The 25,335-nt window shown below is 53.0% G+C and overlaps 1 protein-coding gene across 14 annotated transcripts; it reads right to left on the bottom strand.

Moving 5' to 3' along the window:
• Positions 1-796: 796 nt before the first annotated feature.
• On the bottom strand, positions 797-25,335 carry Map7d1 (MAP7 domain containing 1). 14 transcript variants are annotated; one of them, XM_057784454.1, is made up of 18 exons: positions 24,964-25,330; positions 10,453-10,803; positions 10,225-10,293; positions 9,373-9,536; positions 8,611-8,716; positions 7,170-7,280; positions 5,832-5,954; positions 5,572-5,735; positions 5,333-5,475; positions 3,518-3,846; positions 2,905-3,082; positions 2,684-2,822; positions 2,491-2,595; positions 2,209-2,262; positions 2,001-2,043; positions 1,807-1,897; positions 1,498-1,691; positions 797-1,399 (listed from the first exon to the last, which is right to left on the bottom strand). In XM_057784454.1, exons 1-18 carry the CDS (start codon positions 25,007-25,009, stop codon positions 1,389-1,391), a joined length of 2,421 nt encoding a protein of 806 aa, XP_057640437.1. In that variant the 5' UTR covers positions 25,010-25,330; the 3' UTR covers positions 797-1,388. The 14 variants fall into 14 exon arrangements, with proteins under 14 accessions (XP_057640437.1, XP_057640434.1, XP_057640435.1 ...); XM_057784451.1 differs by having other exon boundaries at positions 3,503-3,846; positions 8,602-8,716; positions 24,964-25,329; XM_057784452.1 differs by having other exon boundaries at positions 8,602-8,716; positions 24,964-25,328.

Below are 25,335 nucleotides of genomic sequence, written 5' to 3'. Positions count from 1 at the left end.
GGACTCTTATTTTTACCCAGCCTTCCTCCAACCTGCGTGACCCAAAAGCAAGACAGAAACCAAGACAACAGCCTCAACTGAGAGAAACATCGTTCTTTCTGTTGTATTCTACTGGCTACTCAGTCTAACCCATTTACAAAACTCAGGGCATGCTGGGAGGTCATCTCAAATACTATCTGCCATGCAGGGTTTCTTTTTTAAAAGTGAGACAGCCTTTTCCAGAAGTTTTCAGGAGGCTTCCCTTCACATCTGCTGGCTAGAACTGTGTTACATGTGTGCACGCGTGCGCGCACGCACACGCACACACACACACACACACACACACACACACGGCAATCAGTCACTCACAGGGGACCCAGGACCATCATCACAATCATGATTCACCGCCCCTGCGGCTAGGAGCCACCGCTGCTGAGGTGTGAGTTAGTGCTTGCAAGAGCCTGGTTACCTGGACAGATTCTAGGTAACCTAGTGATTCTGTCAGGAATGTGGAAGCCGTGACTGGGAGGGAAGCTGAGCACACAGTCCAGTGTCTATGATGTTCACTGCCTGAGTAGAATTCCACAAGCACAAAGTCTATGTCTACTTCCAGGGTGAAGCCTGGCGCCTGTATAGGTTACACGCAGAAATTAATGTCCATTGAAAGAATAAATGAATGAATTCATAATAAACTAGAAGAACATAGGACAGGAAGTCCAGGACTGCAACCACCAGTTAGGGGTATACAGCCCCAAGCCCGAGGCTCCTTAAGATCTCAGAACTCAGGTCACCTCTTCCTACCTTCACCCCCAGCTCCAAGGACACACAGATTTGGCAGAATTATTCTCACTTTATTTCCGGAGAAGTTTGATCAGATGGAATAACACTGATTCCAAGCGAGGACAGGGGCCATTACCCCTCAAGCAACCAGTATTCTGTGGCCTAAGGTGTTCCCCCTCTTCCCAGACCTGGGTTCCCCCTTGGTTACAGTTAAATAGAGGAAGACCTTCCCAGGGAGCCTTGGGAGGAGGGACTGCCTCCTGTCCCCGCCTCCTCCACATAGAGGTGTCTGAACACGGCTATTTACATATTCACATCCACCGTACCCCACCAAACCAAGGCAAATACTATAAGTGGTCCCTCCCCAGGGGAGGCCAGAGAGCTATGAGTGTATGTGTGTATGGGTTAAGATGGGTGTCTGAGTGTGTGGCACACGGGTGCACTGAGCGGCAGGGCCTGCTTCCCGCCAGAGACATATCAGTCTATAAGGTGCAGATTAAAAACAACAGTGAGGACCCACCCCCGGGGCCCAGGCCACGTCCATCTTTGTTCTGTCTCTTTCTCTTCCAGACACCCAAGAGCTGATGCAAAGAAACGTTCGCAGTTGCACCCGGGTCCAAGGCAATTGCTTAAAGGACTTCTGAGGGAAAGGAGAGGGGAAAAAGTCAGGGCTGAGAAGTCCCAGTAGGGATGGGTGGGTACAGCCAGTCCAAGAGCCAGAGTTCCTATAGTCCCTACCTGTGACCTGTGGGGGCTGCACCACTGCTTTCTTGAGGAAGGCTTCTGCCTCTGCAAATGGGAGGAGTCCCTCTGGTGTTCGACCCAGACCTTTCTCTCCAGCGGTTCCCTTTGGGGAGAAGCCGTTCTCCTGGTGCGCTGGGAGAGGCTGCAGGCCATTTACCAGGGACCCTGGCATCTCCTTGCTTGGCAGACTGTGGATGTAGGGGTCCAGGGTTAGTAATCCACCTCCCTGAGAAGCCCATAGTCCATAGCTCCAGCCGGCAGCTGCCTGCCTGGCTCAGAGTCCCTGGGGTTGGGAGCTGGTACCTCCACTGTGGCTCCTGAGGGGCCAGCTCCTCTTTCTGGACAGAATCCTTCTGTAGCCCGGAGGGCCGAGTCTCTGCAGGTTTCACAGGGTCTATCACAGCGAAGAAATGGCCATCAGTTAGGGACGGATGAAGGGAGGGACTGGAGCTCAGGGGTGACCAGAGCAAAGGAAGTGAGAAGAGCGGGGGCGTTACCTGGGCCGGAATTGTTGACTGTGGTCTCCTTTCCATCCCGCTTCTGTTTGAAAGGGAAGCGCTGTCAGGGCTACGTGGACCCATTCTACTGCTCTGCCCTCCCTGCCCAGACACAGAAAAGCCTCCCTACCACACTCTTCCTCGACTCTGAAGGCTTTTCTGCAACCTCCTTTCCCCAATGCCCACTCCCCAACCTGAGAATCCTGACCTTGGTTTCAGCAGCTTCTGACTTCCGGGTCCTCTTCATTATCTCCTCCAGCCGCTGTGAGGAAATCCCACAGTAGTTAGGCCCACAAACCTCACCCTCAACTTCTCACAGCTGGCCCTATTCTAGGGCTGGTAGCTCTCAGCCCTGATCCGTTCTTCCTCGTTCTGTCTTCTACAAATTCAAGCCCAGGTCTGGGCTACTATTTGCAGGAACTGAGGCCAGCCCCAGGCCCCGCCCCATCAAGGCCCCGCCCCCGCCCCAGACCCCACTGGCACTGCACACCTTTCTTCGCTCTTGTCTCTCCTGCTCCTCCTTCTGGAAGTGCTTTTCCCGCTCCAGGCGCTGGCGCTCAGCTTCTTCCCGGGACCGAGCTTCGGCTTCCTCTTTCTACCAAAGATCACCATAGCTTTGGGTTCCCTCCTGCCCAAACCCACTCAGAGCCAGCTAAGATCAGCCCTCCAACCGGCCTGGGCACCTGCTTCTGCAGCCGCTCCTGCTCCTCCTGTTCAGCCTGCGCCTTCTCTCGAGCCTCCTGCTCCTCCCGTCTCCGGGCCTCAGCCTCGCGTTCAGCCCGGGCCTCCGCCTCCCGTGCCAGCTGCTCCTCCCGCATTCGTCTGAAAATTTAGAAAATTCAAGCTTGGTTTTCACCTTTTTAGGTGCTACAAGGGCCCTCACAGTCCCTGAGGTCACACTCACTTGTCCCTTTCAGCCTGCAGCTTCCGCTCCTGTTCTTCGCGTTCCCTCTGTTCCCGAGCCTGGCGCCGCTTCTCAGCCAGGAGCCGAGTGGCTTCTTCTCGGTCTGTGGTGCCGGCCATAGGTTTGCTAGGGGTCACCGGGGGAGCAGTGGTGGGAGGGGCAGTCTGGACAGTGGTATCTGGGGGAAGATCAAGACCAGGATTCAAAAAAAAAAAAAAAAAGCCGGGCGGTGGTGGCGCAGGCCTTTAATCCCAGCACTTGGGAGGCAGAGGCAGGCGGATCTCTGTGAGTTCGAGACCAGCCTGGTCTACAAGAGCTAGTTCCAGGATAGGCTCCAAAACCACAGAGAAACCCTGTCTCGAAAAACCAAAAAAAAAAAAAAAAAAAAAAAAAGACCAGGAGTCAGCACACACGGGTGCAGGCACCTCCATCACCCCTGTATACCCGTATGCTTTCAGGACCTCAGTGACCCACTCATTCAACCCAATTGCTGCCATCACTGTCTGAAAATTGGCCTGTTATGGGCAGGAGATCCCTCTTCCTGTCCCTCTGCACTAGTGTCTGACACAGGAAAAGATGGCACCTCTGCCCCGCCTACCCTCTCTTTGTGCACCTGCAGGGATCTCTGTTGAGGGCTGCTCCTTCTGAGGCTGGGCTGGGGTCGGGGAGGGCACTGGGGAGGGCGCTGGTGAAGCTGGGGCCGCTGGCTCCTTCTCCTCAGTGGTTCTGTTCTTGCTGCGGTTCTTGTCCTCAGGCCCTGATGGGCTGGGGCTCTCTTTTGCCTCCTCCTTCCTCCGAACCCGCCCCTTGGGTGATGCGGTGGTGCTTCGAGGGGATGGTGGTTTTGGAGGAAGGGCATGGCCTGGTCCTGGGCTGGGGCAGGGGGAGGCAGGTCTGTGCCAGGTTGTAGAGGGAGAGGATGGCCGGGCCTTGGACTTAGGGCTAAGAGAGAAGAAAGGGGTTAGAACGGGAGGCAAAGCACCTGGGCGGGCACTCCCCTCCCCCAGCATGTCACTTCTTTGGTGACGTATTCCCTTAAAAAAAAGAAAAAGATTACTTGTTGTTATTGTGTGGGGCATGCATGCGTGAGCATGCATGTGTGAGCATGCTTGTGGAAGTCAGAAGGCAGCCGTGAGCTGGTTCTTTCTTTGCATCTTTCCATGGAATCCAGGGATTTAACTCAGCTCATAACGCCTGCACAGCAAAGGTCTTTACTCATTGCGCCATCTTACCAGCCTCCAATATTACTTTTTGTGGGCTGGGCTGCATCCACTCACAGTGCTATCATTTTCCTCTTAGTGCATATATCCCAGTTTGCAATTATAAATTCGTTTGTGAGAGCTTTGACTAACATCTGCCTCCCCAGCAGCATGCACACTTAGTAGGTCTGGTTTGGCTCAGTGTCCTCAGCACCCAGAACACCACAGGGTAAGTCGGTCACTGATCAAGTGTGTACTGAGTTGCTTATCAGGTGTTACTGTTTTAGGAATTGGGGGTGGGGGTGCATGTCCATAATCAAAAAAACGAAAAGAGAGAAAAAAAGGGGGGGGGAGGGGAATAGAGGATAAGGAAATAAAGAAGAGAAAAAGTGAAAGTCCAGGGCAGGAAGACAGCCAGGGGGTTGTGGCCAGCCCAGGCTATACCATTAGTTCAAGGGCAACCTGAGCTACATAAGGAGACCCTGCCTCATAAAAACAAAACAAACAAACCAAGGGGTCAGTGGGTAGAACGCTTGCTGAACATGCACACGGCCTTGTAACGCCAGCATGTGAGCGGTGGGGGCAGAGGCTCATAAGTTCAAGGTCATCATTGGCTACAGAGCTAATTAGAGGTCAGTCTTGGATACATGATGTTCTTGCCCAACAAACAACAAAAGGGACCACTGAGATGGCTCAGCAGGCAAAGGGGCTTGTCACCAAGCCTGACAACCTGAGCTCAACTCCTGGAACTACATGGTTGAGTGAGAACTGATTTCCAAGAGTGGGCTTCTGACGCGCGCGCGCACGCACGCGCGCACACACACACACACACCTGGGAAGGTATAATGGCACAGGTCTGATATAACCCCGGCTACTTTAGAAGAATCACAGGTTCAAGGTTGGGCAACTTAGTGAAACACTGTCTTAAACAAACTACGAATAAGACTTAGTATATGGCTCAGTGATGGGGTGCTTGCCTAGCATGCAGGAGGCTGAGGGTTTTATTCCCAGTACTCAGTTCATGAAGTAAGAGTCTGGGGGGGAGGGTCAAGAGTTGGAGCTTTGTTTCAATAAAAAAAAAAAAAGTGTGTTGGGGCGGGGGAGAGCAGAGAGAAAAGGAAAAACGGGGGCAAGAAAATAGAAAACCTGCCCTTTAGTAACTTAAAGTATTTGGGAATGATTGACAGAGCCAGAGCGAATGGCCAGGTGAGGCGCGGAGCCCCGCCCACCTGAGCTCAGCACCGGCGGCTGCGGAGAGCCTGGGTCGCACAGAGGCTGGTAGCGATTGCCGCTTCTTGAGGCGCTCGCGGGCCAGGGCGCTCTTTTCCTTCTCGTTTTCCCGCTCCTTGTCCTTCTTCTCCTTTTTCTGCACCTGGAGGCGCGGGATAGGAGCGAGGAGGAGAGGTCAGCCGCGGTCGCGCTCCAGCCCAATCGCGCCTGTCCCCACCGTGAGCTGCGGGCCACTCACCGGCGTGGCTTCCAGCCGGCGGCGGGCCAATGCGGGGCTGCCGCCGGCACCAGACTTCCGTCGCTCCGCGCGCTCCCCAGACGGGGTGCAGCGGTGCGCGCTCCGAGGGGCGCTACAAGGCGTTAGCGGGCTGGCGGAGGCTGAGCGAGGGCACACTGGCACGGCTGCAGAGGGATGAGTGCGGTCGGAGTGTGGCCCAGGCGCGAGGCTGGCCCCTGCCCGGCCCCTTGTGGGGCGTCTCCCAGGGCCGCTGCCCCTACCCTGGTCCCGGCCGTTTCTGGGCAGTGTAACCGCGCTGCGACTTCGAGCCAGGAAGGAGAGGGTGGGCGTCATCAGACGATCCACAATGCTGCTCTCCCAAGCGCTCAGCTGCAGGCTGCGATCTGGGGGGAGAACCAGGCAGAGCAGGTCAAGGCAGGCGGAGGCACAGGTGGGGACTAGGAACTGAACCCAAGAAGAGCCCAAGGATTCTCAAGAGGACTGTCACCCCCACCCCAAGTCACGCAGGGCCACACATTTCTTCCTGAGAAGTGGTCCTCCTTTTGCAGACACAGGCAACAACACACTGAGCAAGGGACTGGGAATATATCTCAGAGGTAGAGCGCTTGGCTGTCATGCAAGAGGCCCTAGGTTCAATTCCCAAAACCGGTGGGGGAGGGGATCCTAGCCAACGCCCTGCCCTGCATCACTTTAGGAGTGCCTCCTACCCTTCTCCCCAGGTGAGAGGGCTCAAAACTGTGAGCAAAGGAAGGAGCCATAACAGGATCTAGGGACGACCCCACTGCCCTCTCCCAGGTCCCACAGCAGGGCCTGCCTCTCCTGATCTCATCATGCTGGCCTGGGGGAGGCATGCTTCCTGGATTTGGGGGAGTGAGGGTCCTTGTGCTCCTCCAACCAGCCGTTAGGAGTGTGCCAGAGAGGCTGCTGGAGGGCCCGGTTGCCCTAGGCCACCCTGCTCTGTCCCTTCAGCTGCTGGGTTATTTTTAAGCTTCAGTCAGGTGGGGTTGGTGCAGCAGCTGATTTGGTTGCTAGGCGACAGAACAACCAAATAAAAGCTAGAGAAACTTATAAATAACTTTAGCTATGGTTCTTTCAGATGGAAGCACCAGAGCATGGTGGGAACGCAGGAGCTGTGCCACCTTGGTGGGTCCCAACTTTGGACCCATCCAAGGACAAAGCAGGTGTTCTAGAGGCAGAGATGGCAGGGTTGCATGGCCCTCCAGGGTGGAGCCAGAACAGCCCCACCCTAGTATCCAGGCTAGTCTGACACATGGGGGCAAAGCCACCTGTCTAAGGCTGGCCCCGGCCAGCTGGCTGTGGTTAGAGATGAAGCTGACTGCCACTGCCACCCCAGCCCTTAGCCCCTGCCAGGCTTTCAGCCCTCTAGGCCATTATCCTTTGTGTCTGTTCTCCTATCCTACAGGACACTACTATGTCCTGGGGTCCAGACCCAAATGCCGGCTCCTCCAAAGGGCACAGAGCCCCGGGTGGGATACAGTAGGGCTGGACCTGGAGTATGAGCGCTCCAGGGATAAGCTCTGGAGGGGGCTAGCTGGCTACAAGGGGCTCTGGAGGGGGAAGGCTGAGCCTCCTCTTACTTCTACTGGGGGAGTTCCAGAGCGTGGCAGAGGACTTTGAGAGCCGCTTGTTGATTATAGAGTCCACGTGTTTGGGCAGGTTTACTGCCGACACGGAGCACCTGCTCCCACCTGGAGGGGAAAAGACACGGCATTAGGGCCGGGCCAGAAGGGAGCCAGGGGGGGCACTGAGGCCTTCCATGCAGGATGCTCTGAGGGTGGGGTGGGAGAGGAAGGAGCGGGCAGGCTAGGATGGATGGGGAAGAGGAGGCTTGACTTGGCCCTGGGAGGGGGAGGGAACAAGGAAGGTGATCAGAAACAACCTTGATTGGGGGAGCCAATGAAGATGGAGCAGAGGGAAGAAATGGTGGAAAACTAGAACTACAGCCTTCCTGGCCAGACCAAGGGAAGCCATTGCCTAGGGCTGGGTGCTGCAATCCCTCCCCACAACCATCCAACATTGGCACTTGCTGACACTGCCCAGCCAAGGCGCTATGGATACAACACCCACATCCTGGGGCAATGCAAAGATGTTCCTAAACAGAAGACCTACACAGTTCAGAGTTCCACATATTTCTCCAGACACACAAAGACATGCAAACATGGGCATATAGAGAGGTGAATACTTATTCATGCACATATGTATATAGACATGCACAGACAGAGGAACACATGTAAGATGCACACAGGCAGAAACATAATGAAGTGACCTAGCCATGACAGTTATGACAGCTTACCATGGGCCAGGCACTGTGCTGGGCACCACATACATGTTACCTCACTTGATCCTCCAAACATCTACCCACAATTGACCTTGGAGGCCACGTAGTGCTGTTATCCCCATTTTACACATGAAGAAAGTGAGATTTGACAAGTTAAAGGTCACACAAGTATCAGAGTTTGAACCTAAATCTGACTAAGGAGCCTCCCAGAGGCACACAGCCTAAAACACAGCCTCACAGAGTGGGCTACACGCACTTCTATGGGCACATACACTAGGTGGGAACATGAGCTATAAACCTTGTCATTGCATAGACGTCCAAGCGCAGTGGTATGTGCATGCCAGCAAGGAATCAGACCAAAATCCACAACGCGCCTATGCAAAGAAAACTTAGACAAAAAAAACTACCTTCCAAACAGAGGATGACAGTTTTTTGTTTTTTTTTTTAAAGCATCCAGGATCTACAGGGTATTAAAGTCCTCTTTCTACACATCATCAACTAACAGTAATTAGTAGGAGGAAGGCATGTTAAGCAACTCCTAAGATGACACAGGTTTGAGGAACAAACCGAGGTGACACATTGGATGGTTTACAGGCCATTCCGGAAGACACAAGAAGCAAGACACACCTGCCGCAGGGAATAGCGAGCACCTTGTGTGTAAAATGTTCCTCCCCCACCTCAGCAGGCCCCAGCTTTGCCCAGCCACCCACCAGCACTTCCAGCCCACTCACTAGTCTTACGTCCGGGGGAGCTGTGGTGCAGGGCCCCTGCCCAGGACCAGCGCTGCTGCCGGATTTCAGCCCAGGTCTTCTTTACTGACCGCTGGATGGCTGCTTCATAGCGTTCCTGGGAGCCAATGGGGAAAAGAGAGAGGTCTGGACTCAGGATCGGCCACCATACCTGGGAGAAAGTCCTCCCCCATCCTAAGTTCTCCCTGACTCACTGCAGGTAACCAAGGTTACCGACTCTGCCGTGATTCAAGCCCATGTACGATAGACAGATCCTCTCCACAGTTCTTGGAGAGCTTTTCTTGGCCTTGAGTCACTTCCTGAGATGGGTGGGACTCTCCTCGCCTGGGGTTCCTGAGCAGGGGTTATATCTCCCTAGCATTGGGGATCCTGATCTTGGATCTGCCCCCCCCCCTTTTTTTGTTGGCTGAGGCTACCAGGCAGGCTAAGCTCTCGTATCCTTCATAGCTTCAACAATGCTCAAACTAGACTCTATTCATGTGACGGAAGTAGGATTGTTCCCAGACACATATCTCCATACATAGAACAGAGCCTCGGGCCTGTCACAAACACATGTGGGAGCCAGCACAACCGCATGGACACATGGGGGCAGGGCCACAGAGGTGGATGCAGAAGGGACTGCCTAGGACAGAGCACATGGGGACATGTGTGTATGTGTGGGTGTACTTTTCTACTACATAGACCACCGGAGGACATACATTTATGCAGACCTGCAGATCTGTGTGATCTCTGTTGGGCCTGCCAAGAACATACCTTGTTTTTCTCAAGCTTCTGCCTCTGCCGCTCCTCCAGGGCAGCCCGGCGCTGCTCGGCTTTAAGCCGCTGCTCCTCCAATCGTCGTCGGCGCTCCTGGAGCTGCTTCTCCCGAAGCGCCTTGGCCTTCTCCTCCTTCTCCAGCCACACTGCCTTCTTGGCCGCTGGGGTAGAGATGAGGGGGCATGACCTAGGGGTTCTGCGGCAGGTCTGAGCCTGAAGCAGCTCCCAGCAGCGGTCTGCCACCCCAGTCCTGGACCGTCCCTTTTCTGCCTGCCTCTATGAAGTCCCCTTCATAGTTCAGGGCTTCCTGAAGGCAGGTCTAGGGAAACCTGCTGGCCCCACTGAACTCACATCTCTCAGGCTGGAGGGCAAGGGAGTCCACCAGCGTGAGACTCTCCTGCACATGACTTGGGGGCTACTGGACAGGTTTCAGCGCATGATAGTACATACAGAGCAGCGGTTCTCAACCTTCCTAAGGCTTGCGACCTTTGAATACAGTGTCTCATGCTATGGTGACCCCCAACCACACAATTATTTTGTCACTACTTCATAACTGCAATTTTGCTACAGTCATGAATCATAATGTAAATATTTTATATGCAGGTTATCAGATATGCAACCCCATGGGGGTCATGGCCCACAGGTTGAGAACCACTGTAAGATACAGGGTCTGTCTGGGTCTGATCTCAACTATCTACTAGCTCTCAGGCAAGTGATGTCATCTCTTCAAACTATGCTGAGGATTTCATGAGGCCAGCACACACACAGTATTCTAGAAGGGTCTGTAATATTTATTCACAGGAGGCTGGGGAATGTTGATGAAGATGATAACGCTACCCAAACACTCACCCAGGTACTTGGCCCGCTCTTCTCGTCGCTCTTTGGCAAGCTTGTGTCTCTCTCCTGCCTTCTTTACATCTGAGCAGAGGGAACAACAGAGAGAGTCAGAAGGTCTCCTGGGGCAAATGGCTTCAACGTTCCCTTTGGCCCCACCTCATCTTCCTGGCCTTGTCCTGCATGGCAAAGAAGACTCCAGATGACCAACCCATGGCCCAGCACTTGGGACATCACAAATACCTTGCTTGGTGGGAGGGCTGTCAGAGGCTGGTACTACTGTTGGGGATGGCTGGCTACTCCTTCGAGAAGGTCTGGCATCCCGTGGGCCTGTGGCTGGTGGGGTGGGTCCCCTGCTCTTTGCTTCTGAAGATGGGGAGTCTTCCTGTGGAGGAGCTGGCCGAGGTGAGATCTGCCCGGTGGGAGTCTCTGGTTCCAATGGGAGCTGCTTAGGACTAGTGGCATTCTTCAAGGCAGGAGGGGTGTCTGGGGGAGTGTCAGGAACCAAGGCTGACATCGGTGTCGGTGGCGGTGGAGGGGAAGGGTCACCTTCTGGAGAAGGTCTTGGCTCTGCGGGAATCCTGGCTATCATAGCTGAAAGATCAGTAAGAGAGGAAAGGAGGGTCAGACTAAACACATGTACTGATGATCGCTCAACAATCTCTCCGATGGATTTATTCGTTCATTCGTGGGTATTCTATCCATGTGAGAGGATAGCCAGGATTCCTGCCTCTAGGGAGCTCACCCTCCAGTAGGGCAGACGGACAAATGACAGCAGAGAGGAAGTACCGCATCCAGCACCGTACAGCTGCTATGGTTAACCTACACATGGAGAAATGATCTGAAGGATAAGCAGGAGTTGGCAAAGCAAAGAAAGGGTCTGGCAGGGAAGAGCGGGCTGCAAAGGGGCAGATGGATCACGGTATGCTGGGAGACTGAGAAGAAATGTGTAGCACCAAATGGTGATCACTGGCTCCTATGTCTGCCTTCCTTACCTCCTTTTCTTCCTTTTAAAAAGAAATTACAAGCCGGGCGGTGGTGGCGCACGCCTTTAATCCCAGCACTTGGGAGGCAGAGGCAGGCAGATCTCTGGGAGTTCAAGGCCAGCCTGGTCTACAAGAGCTAGTTCCAGGACAGGAACCAAAAGCTACGGAGAAACCCTGTCTCGAAAATCCAATAAATAAATAAATAAAATAAAAAGAAATTACATTTATTCACCTATGTGTATGTGGGTGTGTGTATGTATGGAAGGACCCCTGCCATGGTGTATATGTGAATGTCAGAGAACTTGTGAGAACTGGCTCTCTCCTTTCACCATGCAGATCCTGGGGATAGAACTCAGGTCATCAGGCTCTGAGCTGGTGATTTAGCCGTTGAGACACCCTGCTGCCCCTTCATCATCTTTCTACTGTGGCTCTGGTCACACTGTCCAACCCAAAGGCCAGTTGGTTCACAGAGTATGTCAGGGCTGGGCACATGGGGCCAGCCAAGAGGAAAGGCAAAAGCATGGTACCTCTAGGATATCTGCACGGCCAAAGGCATCAGTGAGATAGGCAGCCAGCTATAGATTTGTCGGTGTGCAACCCTTAGACTTAGTCTTTAAAGCTATGAATATCAGAGGCTAGAGAGATAGCTCAACGGCTAAGAGCACTTGTTATTATTGCAGAGGACCTAGTTCGGTTCCCAGCACTCCCATGGTGGCCCACAACCATCTGTAATGCCAGTCTCAGGGTATCTGACACCCTCTTCTGGTTTCTTCTGCCATTAGACAAACATGTGTTGCACATAGACAAAATACTCTCACACACATATATATATATATAAAGGAATCTTTTTAAAAAGTATGAATATTGCTAGACATGGTGGTGGCACACACCTCTAGTTTTAGCCCTAGGAGAGCTAAGACAGGAGGACTGCTATGAGTTTAAGGCCAGTCGGACGCTGTAACAAGTCTGAAGTAAGACAATGTGACCCAAAACTTCCTTCCCTGCCCCCCCGCCCAGCATAACTATTCATCCATGCATGGTGGCACACACTTGTTAATTTCAGCACTTGGGAGTCTGAGGGAGAAGGAGTGCTGTGAGTTCGAGGTCAACCTAGCTACACAACAAATTCTAGACCAGCTTGTCACAAAAAAGAGAACTTGTTAAACACACATGTATGCATTCGCATGTGCATGTCACACCAAAAGACAGATTAAAACCAGACGCCAGGCTAATGGCCTGTTCTAATTGTGCTATCTCAGGACAGGGAGGCAAGCCACTCAAATCCAAGCTTCTGTTTTCTCACGTGTGGAATGGGTACAACGAACCTAGCGCCGCACTTCTACCTCCCTTTCCCTGAAGGACCTGGGTCAACTTTCTGCTCTCCTAGAGAGAATTCTTCTCATGGTGAGCCCTTATGCTATCTGCAGGGGACCTCTGGCCACTTAGGGAGTCAGTGAGGACACAGCACTGACAGATGGGACTAGGCAGTATCATGGGTAACATTTTCACTCTTCCTGGGGCCCTCTGCCACGTTGAGTCCTCTGTTCTGGGAACTCTGGCTCTCTCAGGACATGCAAACTCCCCATTCCTGGGACAGGTTGTGTGCAGGGAGGAGACACCCAGGGAACTGTCTTTGGTTCTCTAAAGACACTCTTCTGGGAGGAAGGCTTCTGATGGTTTGGGCTCAAAGTCAGATGATGCAAGCATGGATCCCAGTCTCCCTGCAGACTGAGTGACCTTGGACAGTTGTAGAGCTGCTCTGTGCTACAGCTGCTCATACTACCTACGACACAGCACTGTGAGATTAGATATAGCCACTGACGTTCACACATGCATGAAGACTGGCTCTCTATGTAGCCCTACCTGTCCTAGAACTGCTATGTAGACCAGGCTGTCCCCAATCGGACAAGAAACCCACCTGCCTCTGCCTCCCAAGTGCTAAGACTAAAGGCAGGCACCACCACTGATACTCGTATTTTACCGAGTGCTCCCTATATGTAAAGCCAAATGCTCTAGGTCTATCCTCATTGCTTATGAAGGAGACGTTATAAAGACATATTACACATAGAAAAGACATATAAAGACAAGAAAGTAAAGCACAGCCAGGTGGTGATGGCGTTCACCTTTAATCCCAGCCTTGGGAGGCAGAGGCAGGTGGATCTCTGTGAATTTGAGGCCAGCCTGGTCTGCAGAGCTAGTTCCAGGACACACTCTAAAGCTACACAGAGAAACCCTGTAGTGGCATTTCACCTGTATTTTAATAAGTTAAACTTGCCTGAGGATCAGAAAAGTAAAACAGCCACACTTGTCACCTTTATAGACCAGGCAGCAATAACACACACCCTTAATCCCAGTAGCCACACTAGTTTGCCATAGAAACCAGGCAGTAGCCGGGCGGTGGTGGCGCACGCCTTTAATCCCAGCACTCGGGAGGCAGAAGCAGGCGAATCTCTGGGAGTTCGAGGCCATCCTGGTCTACAAGAGCTAGTTCTGGGACAGGCACCAAAGCTACAGAGAAACCCTATCTCGAAAAACAAAAACAAAAACAAAAAAAAAAGAAGAAGAAACCAGGCAGTAGTGGCACATGCCTTTAATCCCAGAACTAGAGAGGAATATAAAACAGAAGCTCTCAGACACAGTCTCATTCTGAGATTTCTGGAGGCAGGATTGCCATTTCAGACAGGTAGAGGTAAGAGCCAGTGACTGGCTGCTTTGCCTTTCGGATCTTCAGGTTGAACCCCAGTTTCTCTCCCTGAGTTTTTATTAATTGTGCCTCAAAACCCCGTCTCAAAAAAACCCAAAAAAGAAAGAAAAAGAAAGTAAAGAGACAGACAGACTAGGGGGAGTCCTTTTTGTTTCCTCTGAGACAAGGTCTCACTATGAGGGCTAGCCTGGCCTGGGAGAACTGGTGTGCTCTCGCCTCCTTCTGAGTGCTAGGATTCTGAGCACCTGCCACCACGCCCAGCTCAGGAACATGAGGCTAGGAAGTGACCCAACCTGGATCTGAACCCAGTATCATCAGCAGAGTCTAGGCTGGTGGTTCTCAGCAAGTGAGTCACAACCCCACTCAGGGGTCGCATATCAGACATTTACATTACGATTCACAACAGTAACAAAATTAAAGTTGTGAAGTAGCAATGGTATAATCTTCTGGCTGGGGTCTGTATGAGGAACTGTATTAAAGGCTCACAGCACAGGAAGGCCGAGAACCAAGGCTCTAGGTCCTTCTCCACAGACTCTAGCATCAATGTAAACAGTCTGGACGTTAGGCAATCACACCACCCCAGGTTTTTACTTTCCTTTCACCCCTTATGTCCAGCTTCCTGGACTGCAGGCAAGAGCCCAAGCCGAGGCCTTGTCTTTCATAACCCTCAACCCTGACAGCTCCTTAACAGGTGACCCAGCTCTTCATACCAGCCAGAGCTGTGCCTAGTCACCTCCCAGCCAGGTGCAAATTCCTGAACTGACTTTGCCAGGCAATACTAGTGGAAGCCACTGAGTGAAGGCCTGTTACTCACTGGGGGATACCATCTTCCCCCATTCCATAGACGAGGCAAGCAAAGCTCGTTCCGTGAAAGGATTTGTTCAGGGTTATAAAAAACAGTATTTGGTGGAACGGGATTTGAACCCAGGGCTGCCTGAGTCCAAAATTTAGGTGTGTTTAAGTCTTACTTTAAAAGCTGAGGGTGAGGTGTGTGTGGGGCCCTTCCTCAAGCACCTGTGTGTGCTAACAGGTGTTGCAAGGAAACTGGTAGGCGGGTGTTTGTCTACACCCAGGCAAGTCACACCCACCAGGTAAGACGGTGAGTGTCTAAGTAGGGCTCGACTACCGAGACGGAGAGAAGCAGGGCATATGGCGTCAGATGTTGTCAAGGCCTGGCTGTGGCGATGACACCATCACAGACACAGATGGTTACTGGGGACACTATCTCTGGCCTCCTCAAGCAGCACCCGTCCTGAAGAAGCCATTCACATCCCCTCTGGCAGACCTCCTCCAGGTCAGCAGGGCCCCCAGGACGTTAATCTCGGAGCTGGCTATTTGTTTCATGCTTACTTGACCCACCAGCCACACTGACACGGCCGGCCCTGTGATGCTTTGCTCCACTTTGGAGAAGACAGACTTCAGGTGGGGCTTCCCTTCTGCTTTGCCGGCTGGGACTTGTGTCGCTCTGCCAGCCCCTCCCTGACTTCCTAACCTCTCCACAGTGCTGTGTGCCCCAGGGCTGCCAGGAGTTCACTTCTTCTCTGGCCCCACATTCCGTGGTGACGTCACCCAGACTCACAGCCCTAAAAACCATTCCTGTGCTGACAGCAACCAAATTTGTTTCTCCAGCCCAGACTTCTCCCTGGAGGACCAGTTTCACCCCTGTACCTCCCTACCTGACACCCCAGATGTCTCATAGATGTCACAAAGGTAACCACTCCTCCCGCTTCAGTTTTTCCCAGCACAGCTGTGGCAACTTCCCAGACTGCGGAGTCACTTCAGATCGTCTAATCTGAGCCAATCTTTTGGAATTTTTTTTTCATGACGTACCCCAAATCCAATCACTTTTCACTACTTCCATTTCTCTCTCTTTCTCCCTCCCTCCCTCCCCTTTTTTTCTTTTTTGAGACAGGACTTCTCTGTAGACCAGGTTGGCCTCAACTCAGAGAGATCCACCTGCCTTTGCCTCCCAAATGCTGGGATTAAAGGCACGCGCCACCACCGCCCAGCACTACCTCAATTCCCATCACCTTGGCCCACCCCTTTCCATTTCTTACCCTGGTCCCTTGCTCTTTTCTCAACGCAGCAGCTGGAGGGATCAATTAACAATGAGTCACATCACGTCACTCTTTCCTGAAATCCCCGGAATATACCCCCATCTCATGAAGATGAAACCCAAAGAGGCCACAATGGAGCACAGACTCTCCAGTCTGTTACTTCTCAGACATCATCTCCCCAATTCCCCTTCTCCGAGTTCAGCTCCTCCAGCCACCCTCCCTATGTCCCTCCACATTGGGCTGCAACTTGCAAGTCCTGTAGGAATATCTTTGTCCCCAGCTTCAGCTAGGCTCACTCCCTCACTCCTGCAGGTCTCATTTCTCAGTGAGGCCTGCCTTGATTTAAAACTACAAACTGGAGTGCCAGTGAGATGGCTCAGTGCGTAAAAACACTTGCTGTGCAAGCTTGATAACCTGAATTTATCCCTAGATCCCACATCATGCTGTGTCGGTGCACACCTGTACACACACAAATACACACACCACATATAATAGTAAATTTAAAACCAAAGACCGTAATTAAATCTCCCTCTCCTCTGTTCTATTATCCTTTACCAGTTACTCTAGATAAGCACCAACCTCATTTTTGTTTGCTCTTCAGTACTAGGGCTGGGCTTGACCTCAGAGCCTCTGACATCCTAAGCCAATACTCTACCACCGAGCTGTAACCTCAGCTTTTGCCACTTTTATGCCCGCCCTGACTCAGGACTCACTCTAGAGTCCAGCCAGGCCTTGAAACCTCAATCCTCCTGTCCCACCTGGCTGAGCAGCTGGGCTTACCAAGCTTTTCTTCATTTCCTTTTTGAGATCTCTCTTTCGTTTATGTGTGTGTGTGCACTTGCGCCACATGTCCATAGGCCGTAGAGGGCACTGGATCCCCTGGAGCTCCCTGGAGCTGAAGTTCCTGGCAACTGCAGGCCAGCTGACGTGGGTAATGGGAACCAAACTCTGGTCCTCCAGAAGAGCAGCACGGGGAATTTTCCCCTGTGCCATCTCTTCAGCCCTTTGTTTTCTTTATTTATATTTGTCTAATGTTTAGTGGTAAAATCATTTATTTGGAGGCTTGACATTGGAGGGGGCAGAGGCCAATGGAATCTGACATCTCTGGCAAAGCAGTACCTTCTAGAACTGGTCACCACCAAAGCCTCTTTTTAGAAACAGGGTCCTGATATGTTGCCTCGGCTGTGTCAACCTCTAGAGCTCCAGCTATCCTCCCTAAAAACTGGGGTGACAGCTGTGTGCCACCACGTTTGGTTCACAGATCCCATCTTACAGTCTCCCCACTGTTAGCCTATGGTCCCCAGGGCTACAACTGTTCGTCTCATTTTATCCTTAGCACCAACAGAGATGGGGACATAAATGCCCCATAAATAAGTACCTGGGAAATGAAGCCCCACCCTGGCAGAGAGCATCACCATTCCTTACCTGGAGGACTTCAGAGTCCCACCGGCCACACCTAATTCCTACTCTGTTCTCCACTGAAACTTGAAACTTCGATGGTGTCATCTGCTCTGAGGACAGAACTGAGACGCCAGAGCTGAGGCCCCAGCTCTGGCATAGGCAAAAGGCCCGGTCTCCCTTCACCACTTGTCTTAAATCTCTACCTTCCCTGATCCCTGCTTGTCCCCTGAACTCTAACTCTCCGGACCTTCCTTTCTGTTCTGATAACTACCCAAGCTCCTCTTGCCACAGGGCCTTTGCACGTGCTGTTTCCCTTCTTCTCTTCGTTAACTCTCCTTCTCCTCTGGTTTAGTCGCCTTTTCCTCAGACAGGCGTTCCTTGGCTTCTCCAATTGCCACAAAACTCTTTATGACACACAGTTGTTGCTCCAGGAGCTTCTCTTGGGAGCACTGTCCTAGACTGTCAAGCTTCTCTGTGTCATTCCTTCCTCCTGGACAATGAGGAACAGTGAGGAAGCCCTCCAAGGGCTGGGTCACATCTGCTCGGCTCAGCTCTGCCTCAGCAGCAGCTACCACAACGCCACGCCACATCCACGTCCAAGGAGACAGTCAGAAAGTACTTTAAATGACAAGAGAATGCCACCCGGTGAAGCCACCCTAGCCTGAAGCAGGTGCATGGGAAGGAAAAAGTTTCCTCTCAGAAAGAACAGATCTGTTGGGTGTGGTGCCACAAGCCTTTAATCCGGCACTAGGGAGGATTTCTGTGAGTTCAAGGCCAACCTGGTCTACTTAGAGAAGTCAGGACTACACAGCAAGTTCAGGACAGTCAGAGCTACATAATAGAGAGATCCTGTCGAGAGAGAGACAGAGAGAGACTGAGAGAGAGAGAAACTGCATGGCTGTATTCTGAAGTGCTAAACACTCGAAAGGAAGAAAAGGACCTCCATCTCAGCAGAGTTTGGGCGGGACCCTGGACAAAGGTACTCAGGTAGACGTTAACAAAAATAATAATGAGTGTTTGCTCCAGCAGCTGAACAAGAAAAATTTCTCAAGAGGCAAACAGGACGCTTGGAACTACTTTTGTGACCTGGCAGGCTACTGACCCTGAATACAAATATTCCCTCAGAATTACGCCAACCCTGACAAAATGCCATCAGGATGGCATTACCTGGAACAGCTTGTGTTAATCCAAATGAATTCCCAGCTTAATTCTCTATACAAATATGGTTGATTCTTTTCTGATTATTCAACTCAATCAAATATGATCCTTAGCTTACTTAATTTTATCTTGCTTTTGGACTGTGCCAGACTGGGAGGGTTCACCCACTGCCAGTTTTCTTCTGCTATGTTGCTGTCCAGCAGAAGTGTTTGCTAAGAACTGGATAAGCAGAGATAATTTGTATTTATTCCTTGGCACGAAGAACACTTGCAGGGCAAAGGTGCAGGAACTGGTTACGAGGTAGTATTGGCAAGTCCTGCTTTTTCAAGAGCTCTTAAAAGGGTCTGCTAAGGGAAGGGGGCCAAGCCCCTCTATGAGCCTGCCACATGGCTGCTGTCTCCTGGCAGTCCTTACATGCAGGCTTCTCTCTTCTGCCACCCCAGCTCCTACTGGGCCAGTGGCCCCTCACAGCACTGATAATTTGGTCTCATCATGTGTCTGCCCACCATGCCGCCCCATGGAAAAACTCACTAAGAGAAGAAATCGGGCCTTAGTCCTTTCTGTAGCACACACAGACCATGCTCACAGTAGAAACCTACGTCTGATCAGTGAATACCTAAGCAGATGGATGGATAGATGGACAGACGTGGAAAACTACCTATATAGTGTGTCGTAAGTTAGGCATGATGGTATATACCATGTTCCGGTACTTGATAGGTGAAGGCAGGAGAATCAAGTTCAAGGTTAGCCTCACTACATGAAATCCTACCTTAAAAAACAAAGAAAGAGAGTACACAGTATAGTAGGACCTCCAAGGTGCTCCCAGTCACGGATGTTTCTTTAAATTCGAAATGTCACGACTGTATCAAGACCCTGCTGTCCTCTGCCAACTCCTAAGTCACATGGAGCCTCTTATGTCACTTGATTCTCATTACCATCCTAAAGGGAAAGTATCATACACCCCCCCGCCTCCTTCATAGGTAAGGTAATTGTTACTCACATTAATAGATTGTTCATGCCAGGGGTGGGGTTTGAACCCCAGTGTTGCTTGATGACAAAATCTTATGTCATGCTGTTCCTGTCAGCTATCACGTCATCATTCCCTCAGGCTCCCACCAGTGTCCTAAGAAGGAAGTGATTCGGTGGCTCCCCCAGGGAGGTTCCCCACAAAAGTGAAGGGTGCAGGTGGGGCAGACAGGCCTTGAGCTAAGAGCTCAGGAATGCAGGATAGGCAGGCTCCTGCCCAGGCTGGCCAACAGGCGGCCGGAAGGGAGGTCCATCTCCAAGGCAGAGTCTGTCCAGGTGGGAGCTGAGGGGAGCAGCAGGGAAGCGGAGGCGTGAAACAGACAAAGGACACAGGACAGATAAGTACCTCTGTCCTCGCTATGGCACCTGAGGTGTCAACATTAGACTACAGATGAAGACAGGAGGACAGACGTATGGAGATAGAGAGGCATATACATCAGAGACCAAAAGCGAGCACTCGAGAGCGGAAGCAGACAACATAGACAAGAGCACACACAATGATGAGACAAGACATTCTTGTGTCTCCCTCACGGAACAGACTTGGATTGATAACCACACAAGCACAGAAACACAGATACTCTGAAACAGACAGACATACCCACATAGACACGCCCACAAGCAGCCAGGTCCTCCCTCTGAACCACAGCAAATAGAGAGCCAGTTTCCTCTGCTTACTTCTCTAGCCTTGTCCTAGTGGCTTCTGCTCTCCCCCCTCAGGGCATTCCTTTACCTGGGGCCAGAGGAAGTCTGATTCATAACAGCAGCTAAGGCTTCTGGCTGGCCCAGCTAAGTATATAACCTCGTTAGTTCATTCAATCTTTGATATGATCCTAAGAGGGGGATACTGTTCCCCCACTTTACAAATCAGGAAAACAGATTCTGAGATCGAGACACTTGCTAAAGCCACACAGCTGGGGAAGGGTAAAGGTAGGGTTTGGACAGACTCAGCTTAATGTCTCCATGACCCTCACTCTGCTATCAGATGGGTCTGCCTGGGTCTCTCCTCCTGGAGAGATCTGGGCTGGGAGAATGGGGATGGTTAGGAAGGGCTTTATCCCTAGGACAAAGCCCAAGGGATGCCTGACCGAGCCAGGACAGGTGTTTCTTGATGTTTCCTAAAAGCAGCATTAGGCCTGACCTGGAGGAACTTAGCAGTCATAAGCAGTGAACTGGGAAAGGCCAGCATCCCCAAGCGAGGCTGAAGCTTCTGTAGTCCTAGGGAGACAGGCTCTGAAGGAGCTCCCTGGCAGGACCGGCGGCCATTGTTTCCTAGCCTCCAATCAGGAGGTTCCCACTTCCTGTTATTTTAGGCGGCAGGAAATGACCCCATCCCACAGCTCAGGCTCCACCAGGTCCCTCCCTCAGCCCCAGCCCAATGTCTGAGGAATGGGCTTTTAGCTAGGCTGTCATCACCATGAGAGTCTAATGTGCTTGGTCCCCAGCTGATGGTCTTCACAGGGAACCCAAGGGCTAGCTGCCTCTACCAGTGTCTGCAAGAAAACATCACCAGGGGTCCCCTGAACCACAATGACCACTGAAGTAAATTTTGGGAACGTGGTGGTCCAGACCCTGTCACTGGCTTGCTTGGTCATAATTCTGTAGAAAGATTTGGTGCCTAAGCTTCAAATCTTGCCTCTGCCAGCTCCTAGCTGTGTGGCTTTAGGCAAGCAACCTTGCCTCTCTGGGTCTCATTCATAAAATGGGCAGAGAATTAGTCCCTACTCATTGGATTGTCATGAGGAGCAATGAGAGAGAGAGTACACATGATATACTGCCTGGCACGGTGAAGCCATGAACAAATGGCAGGGTCGGGGGACAATAACAATAAATTTGGAGAGCCAAGGAATCACTTCCTTCCCCAGGTCTCCTCTGACAGCTGGGGAGGAACAGCAACATCAGTTCCCTACCCCAAGCTCCCACTCCCCTCGGGGAAGAGCTGCAGCTGAGAGGTGATGTTGGACGCCGTGCCCAGGGGGTGCCAGGCAGAGCCACCACCAGTCAACAAAGCTGCATTATTTAAGCCTGCCTCTCTGACTCCCTCCCTGGCCCAGAGGGGACCCAAGGACATGATTCCCAGCTGCTTATGACCTCTGGTCAAGCTCAGTCAGATTTGAGACCTGCTCCAACAGCCCTCAAAGGCCACCACTCTAGTCTGGAGCCCTGCTTTCGGCTTCCTGCTCCTTTCTTCACCTCTGTCCCACAATAGCCAGCGGCTGTCCTTAGTGGGAAAAGGGCTAAGCTGGCCTAGCGCCCTTACTCCTCATTTGCACGTGCGTGACTGCACACTAGAGGCTCATTAAAGGCCTCAAACTGAGCCCACCAGTCCAGTGAGGGGGAACTGGCAGTAGGAGGTGTCAGTCAAGCAGGCTGCTGCACATACACCTGTGGCCCATTGGGCCAGGCTCCCCAATTTCTACTCAGTGTTTCAGGTCCGTCCACTCCAGGGCTTCCTCCTGCTCTGTGAGGCGGTCCACAAATAAATCCCATACTCTGCAGCACTCTGCGGACTGACACACACCCCTTCAGAGAACACATCTGCCTTCTTCTTCACTAAATCAGTAGGTAGCGTTCACCGTTTACCGCCTCAGCACCACCAGCACTATGCTGTCATGGTGGGGCACCGGACAATGTGTTTTCTCTCCTCCTGTCGCTGCCTTATATCAGGTCTAGCAATCCACCTTCCCTTCTCCTCACAGCTCTCTAGAAGTCCCGAAGTCCCTCCCCTGGTAGTCTGCCCTATCCACACTCACACCACTCTAATGGTACTCCATCTCTGGGCCTCAGACTCCTGACAGAATTAGAAATGATATCAGAGATAAACAAACCTAATCCAGGCATTGGTGGCCTTTAATCCCAGCACTCAGGAGGCAGAGGCAGGACGATCTCTGTGAATTAGAAGCCAGCCTGGTCTACAGAGTGAGTTCCAGGGCAGCCAAGGCTACACAAAGAAACCCTGTTTTGTAAAACCAAAACCAACCAACCTAGGCTGGTACCAGGTGCTAAGAGTGTATGTATTCATCTCTTTTGAAGAGTCTGATACCTCTGAGGGATCATTCCTAGCATTATGTTTAGTATATAGATGGTAAAGCGTGAGAGTCGGGTTTAGAAATGCCTCCACCACACAGTGGAGGTCATGACATAGAGCTCCAACTGACTCGAGTCTAGGCTCTAAGCTGCTTCCCAGTTCCCGCCCTGCCCTCCGCCATAGTTCACGCCTCCCTGCTGGCACTAGTTCTAATGAGCCTAACCACAATCACGGTGATCACACTTTATTGAGGGTGTCTGGTGCCTGCGTGCCAGGTTCCTTCGGCTCAGCATCTCTGCCCCTCACATCAACCTCATGAGGAGCACAGGCAAACCCTGTCCCCTGTTTTCCAGGGGCGGAATACTGGCTCCACTGCAGGAGTCAGGAAACAGCTGCCTGCGATTTCCATCCAGGTCCTCTGACTCTGACGTGGGTGCCACCCTTGTCCCCTGCCCCATGCCGTCTGTTAACTGCTCATCATACAAGTACACAAAAGGTACCTGAAGTCAGCAGGGTCATGTCACCAACGTTCAGAGACAGGCCACTGTCCCAAACTCTCCCAGCACACACTACGGGCACATCATTTACTCCCAGGAAGTCATTGGTCCGGTCACTTTTAGATTCTCACTATGTAGGGACAAGCCACCATCCCGACCCAGCGTCTCATGTAACTCCATCTAGACCCTTGTGAGTAGAAGAGTCGTCCCAACCTAGGCCCCTGCATATGACCCTCCACCCTCAGCTAGGCCCTCACTAAAGCCACGCATCCCACCCCTGCCCTCATACTCAGACTGGGCCACCCATCCAAGTGCCCTAATTATAAACCAACCAGTGCTGAGGCTGTTACTGCCCTCGTTCAGGCTTTTGTGCACCAAGTGCCAAGGACTCTCAGGTGCAGAATACCAGTAAGCAGATGGATAGACCAGGCTGGGCCTCCCTAGGTGGTCCCTCTCAGGCTCTATGGAGCCAGGACAAACCCATTCACCCTTGTTGCCAACACAGCCTTTAAACCTCCAGAAACCCACCACTCTTCTGTCCTCTTAGGCCATCATCGGTCCCCTCCAAGTACCCACACTGACACGGGGAGGAGCCCACCCACGGCCAAGCAACCCCACCTCATCCCGGGTGCTCTCCACACCCATAGCCACTCTTTCATCCTGGGTCCACACCCCAGAGGGGCAGGGAGGTGGCAGGATTAGTCTGGGGACTTGCTGGGGGTGTGGGTGGGAGATGGGGCCACCTCCCCCCAACTGCGTCAGTGGGTCAGGAATTGGGTCCTCAGTGTTCATGTTTTTCCCTCCCCTTCCAGGAAGAAAGAGTCCTCCCTTCAACACCAGGCCCAACCAGAATTCTGTCCCCACCCCCTCATCAGCTGCTCCCAGATCGAATGGGATTTGCAGAAGTTCAGGGCACTGGTGGTTGGTGGGGTGAGGGGTGAAAAGGAGAGCTTTGGTGGTCCAGGGCCTGGAAGTTGTGTGTGTGTGTGTGTGTGTGTGTGTGTGTGTGTGTGTTAGCATCCAAAAACCTCAGTCTGGGGAATGATGTGGCATGTCGGGAGTGCCATCCCTGAGCCTTCGCCTCATTCTACAATGCGACTCCCGCCCCAAAGAAGTGAAGTGGTGCCGGCAGGGCCAGCAGATCTACCTCTGTCACTCCTGTCCCAAATCGGACTGGGTGGGCTCCGAAGTAGGCCTGGCTTCGGGAAGGCGGCCCACTCCCCAGCTCCCGCCCGCGCCCCAAACAATACCGCCTCCCCCTCCCCCTCGCCTTTATCCGGCGGGTTACTTGGCAGCCACCGCTAAAGACCTCCCCCTCGTCTCCCTCCCCTCCTGGTCGGCCGGCAACAGCAACAGGCCCTTTGCGCGGCAGCTGGACGGATGGGGTGGGGGCGAGGTCTGGGCCAGGGCCTGGGCGTGGGGGTACAAGGGCCTAGCTTCGGCGTGTAGGGTTCCAGGCCTGAGAATCTGAGCCCCCCAACACACACATTCAGGCTAAGGTCACACGTGCTCACGGGAGGATGGAGAGAGGGACAGCAGCTCCAGCTCAGTAAAAGAGGATCTTCAGAGTCTGGGGTGGATCTCCAAGGAGAGTGGGGGTGGGGAAGAGAGGATGGCACCGGGCTGCGGCAGAAGGGTCACCCCATCGATTCCCTAGCCGGGTCCCCGCGGATCCCGATGCCCTGCGCGTCCCGGCGCCGAGGTTGGGGGAGGAGGCAGCTGTCAGAAGATGCGTCCGTGGCCCCGAGCCGCGGCCGCCGCAGCCTTTATTTTTAAACTTCTAAGTGGTCAGAGGGCGCGGCGGGGGAGGGGTCCCCGCCCAGCCGCCAACCTCATCCTTGGCCGCCCCGCGGCTGCTCGGCCTCCCTCCGGGCTCTCTCCTGCGTGGCTCCCGGCTTACCTGCGGGTGCTCCCGGCCCGGGCTCCGCACGCGGGCCGTTCTCCATGGTTGTGGCGTCAATGGAGGTTTTGGGGGGTCTCAGCGGCGGCGGCGGCGACGGCCCGAGGCCAGGACGGGGGTCCCACGGCGCATCCCGCCCGGCCCGCCCGGCGGGCAACGACTTAGAGGCGGCCGCGCTCGGTGTGAGAGAGGTCGAAGCTGGTGGCCAGCGAAGCTATGAGTTGCCGGCTACCCGGTGTTGGTCCTCCGCAATCGCGATCCTACTCCTTTGCCCCGCGCCGGCCCAGTCCTGGTCTCGGCCCAACCCTATTGTACAGCCCGGGCTGGGCCTGGCCTCTCCGCACGTACCAAGTGCGCGGGGGACGGCTACCC

This window comes from Chionomys nivalis, chromosome 11 (genome assembly GCF_950005125.1).
Source record: "Chionomys nivalis chromosome 11, mChiNiv1.1, whole genome shotgun sequence".
NCBI lineage: Eukaryota > Metazoa > Chordata > Mammalia > Rodentia > Cricetidae > Chionomys > Chionomys nivalis.
The sequence above is the reverse complement of the archived record's forward strand: the minus strand, read 5'-3'. Positions and strand labels throughout refer to the sequence as shown.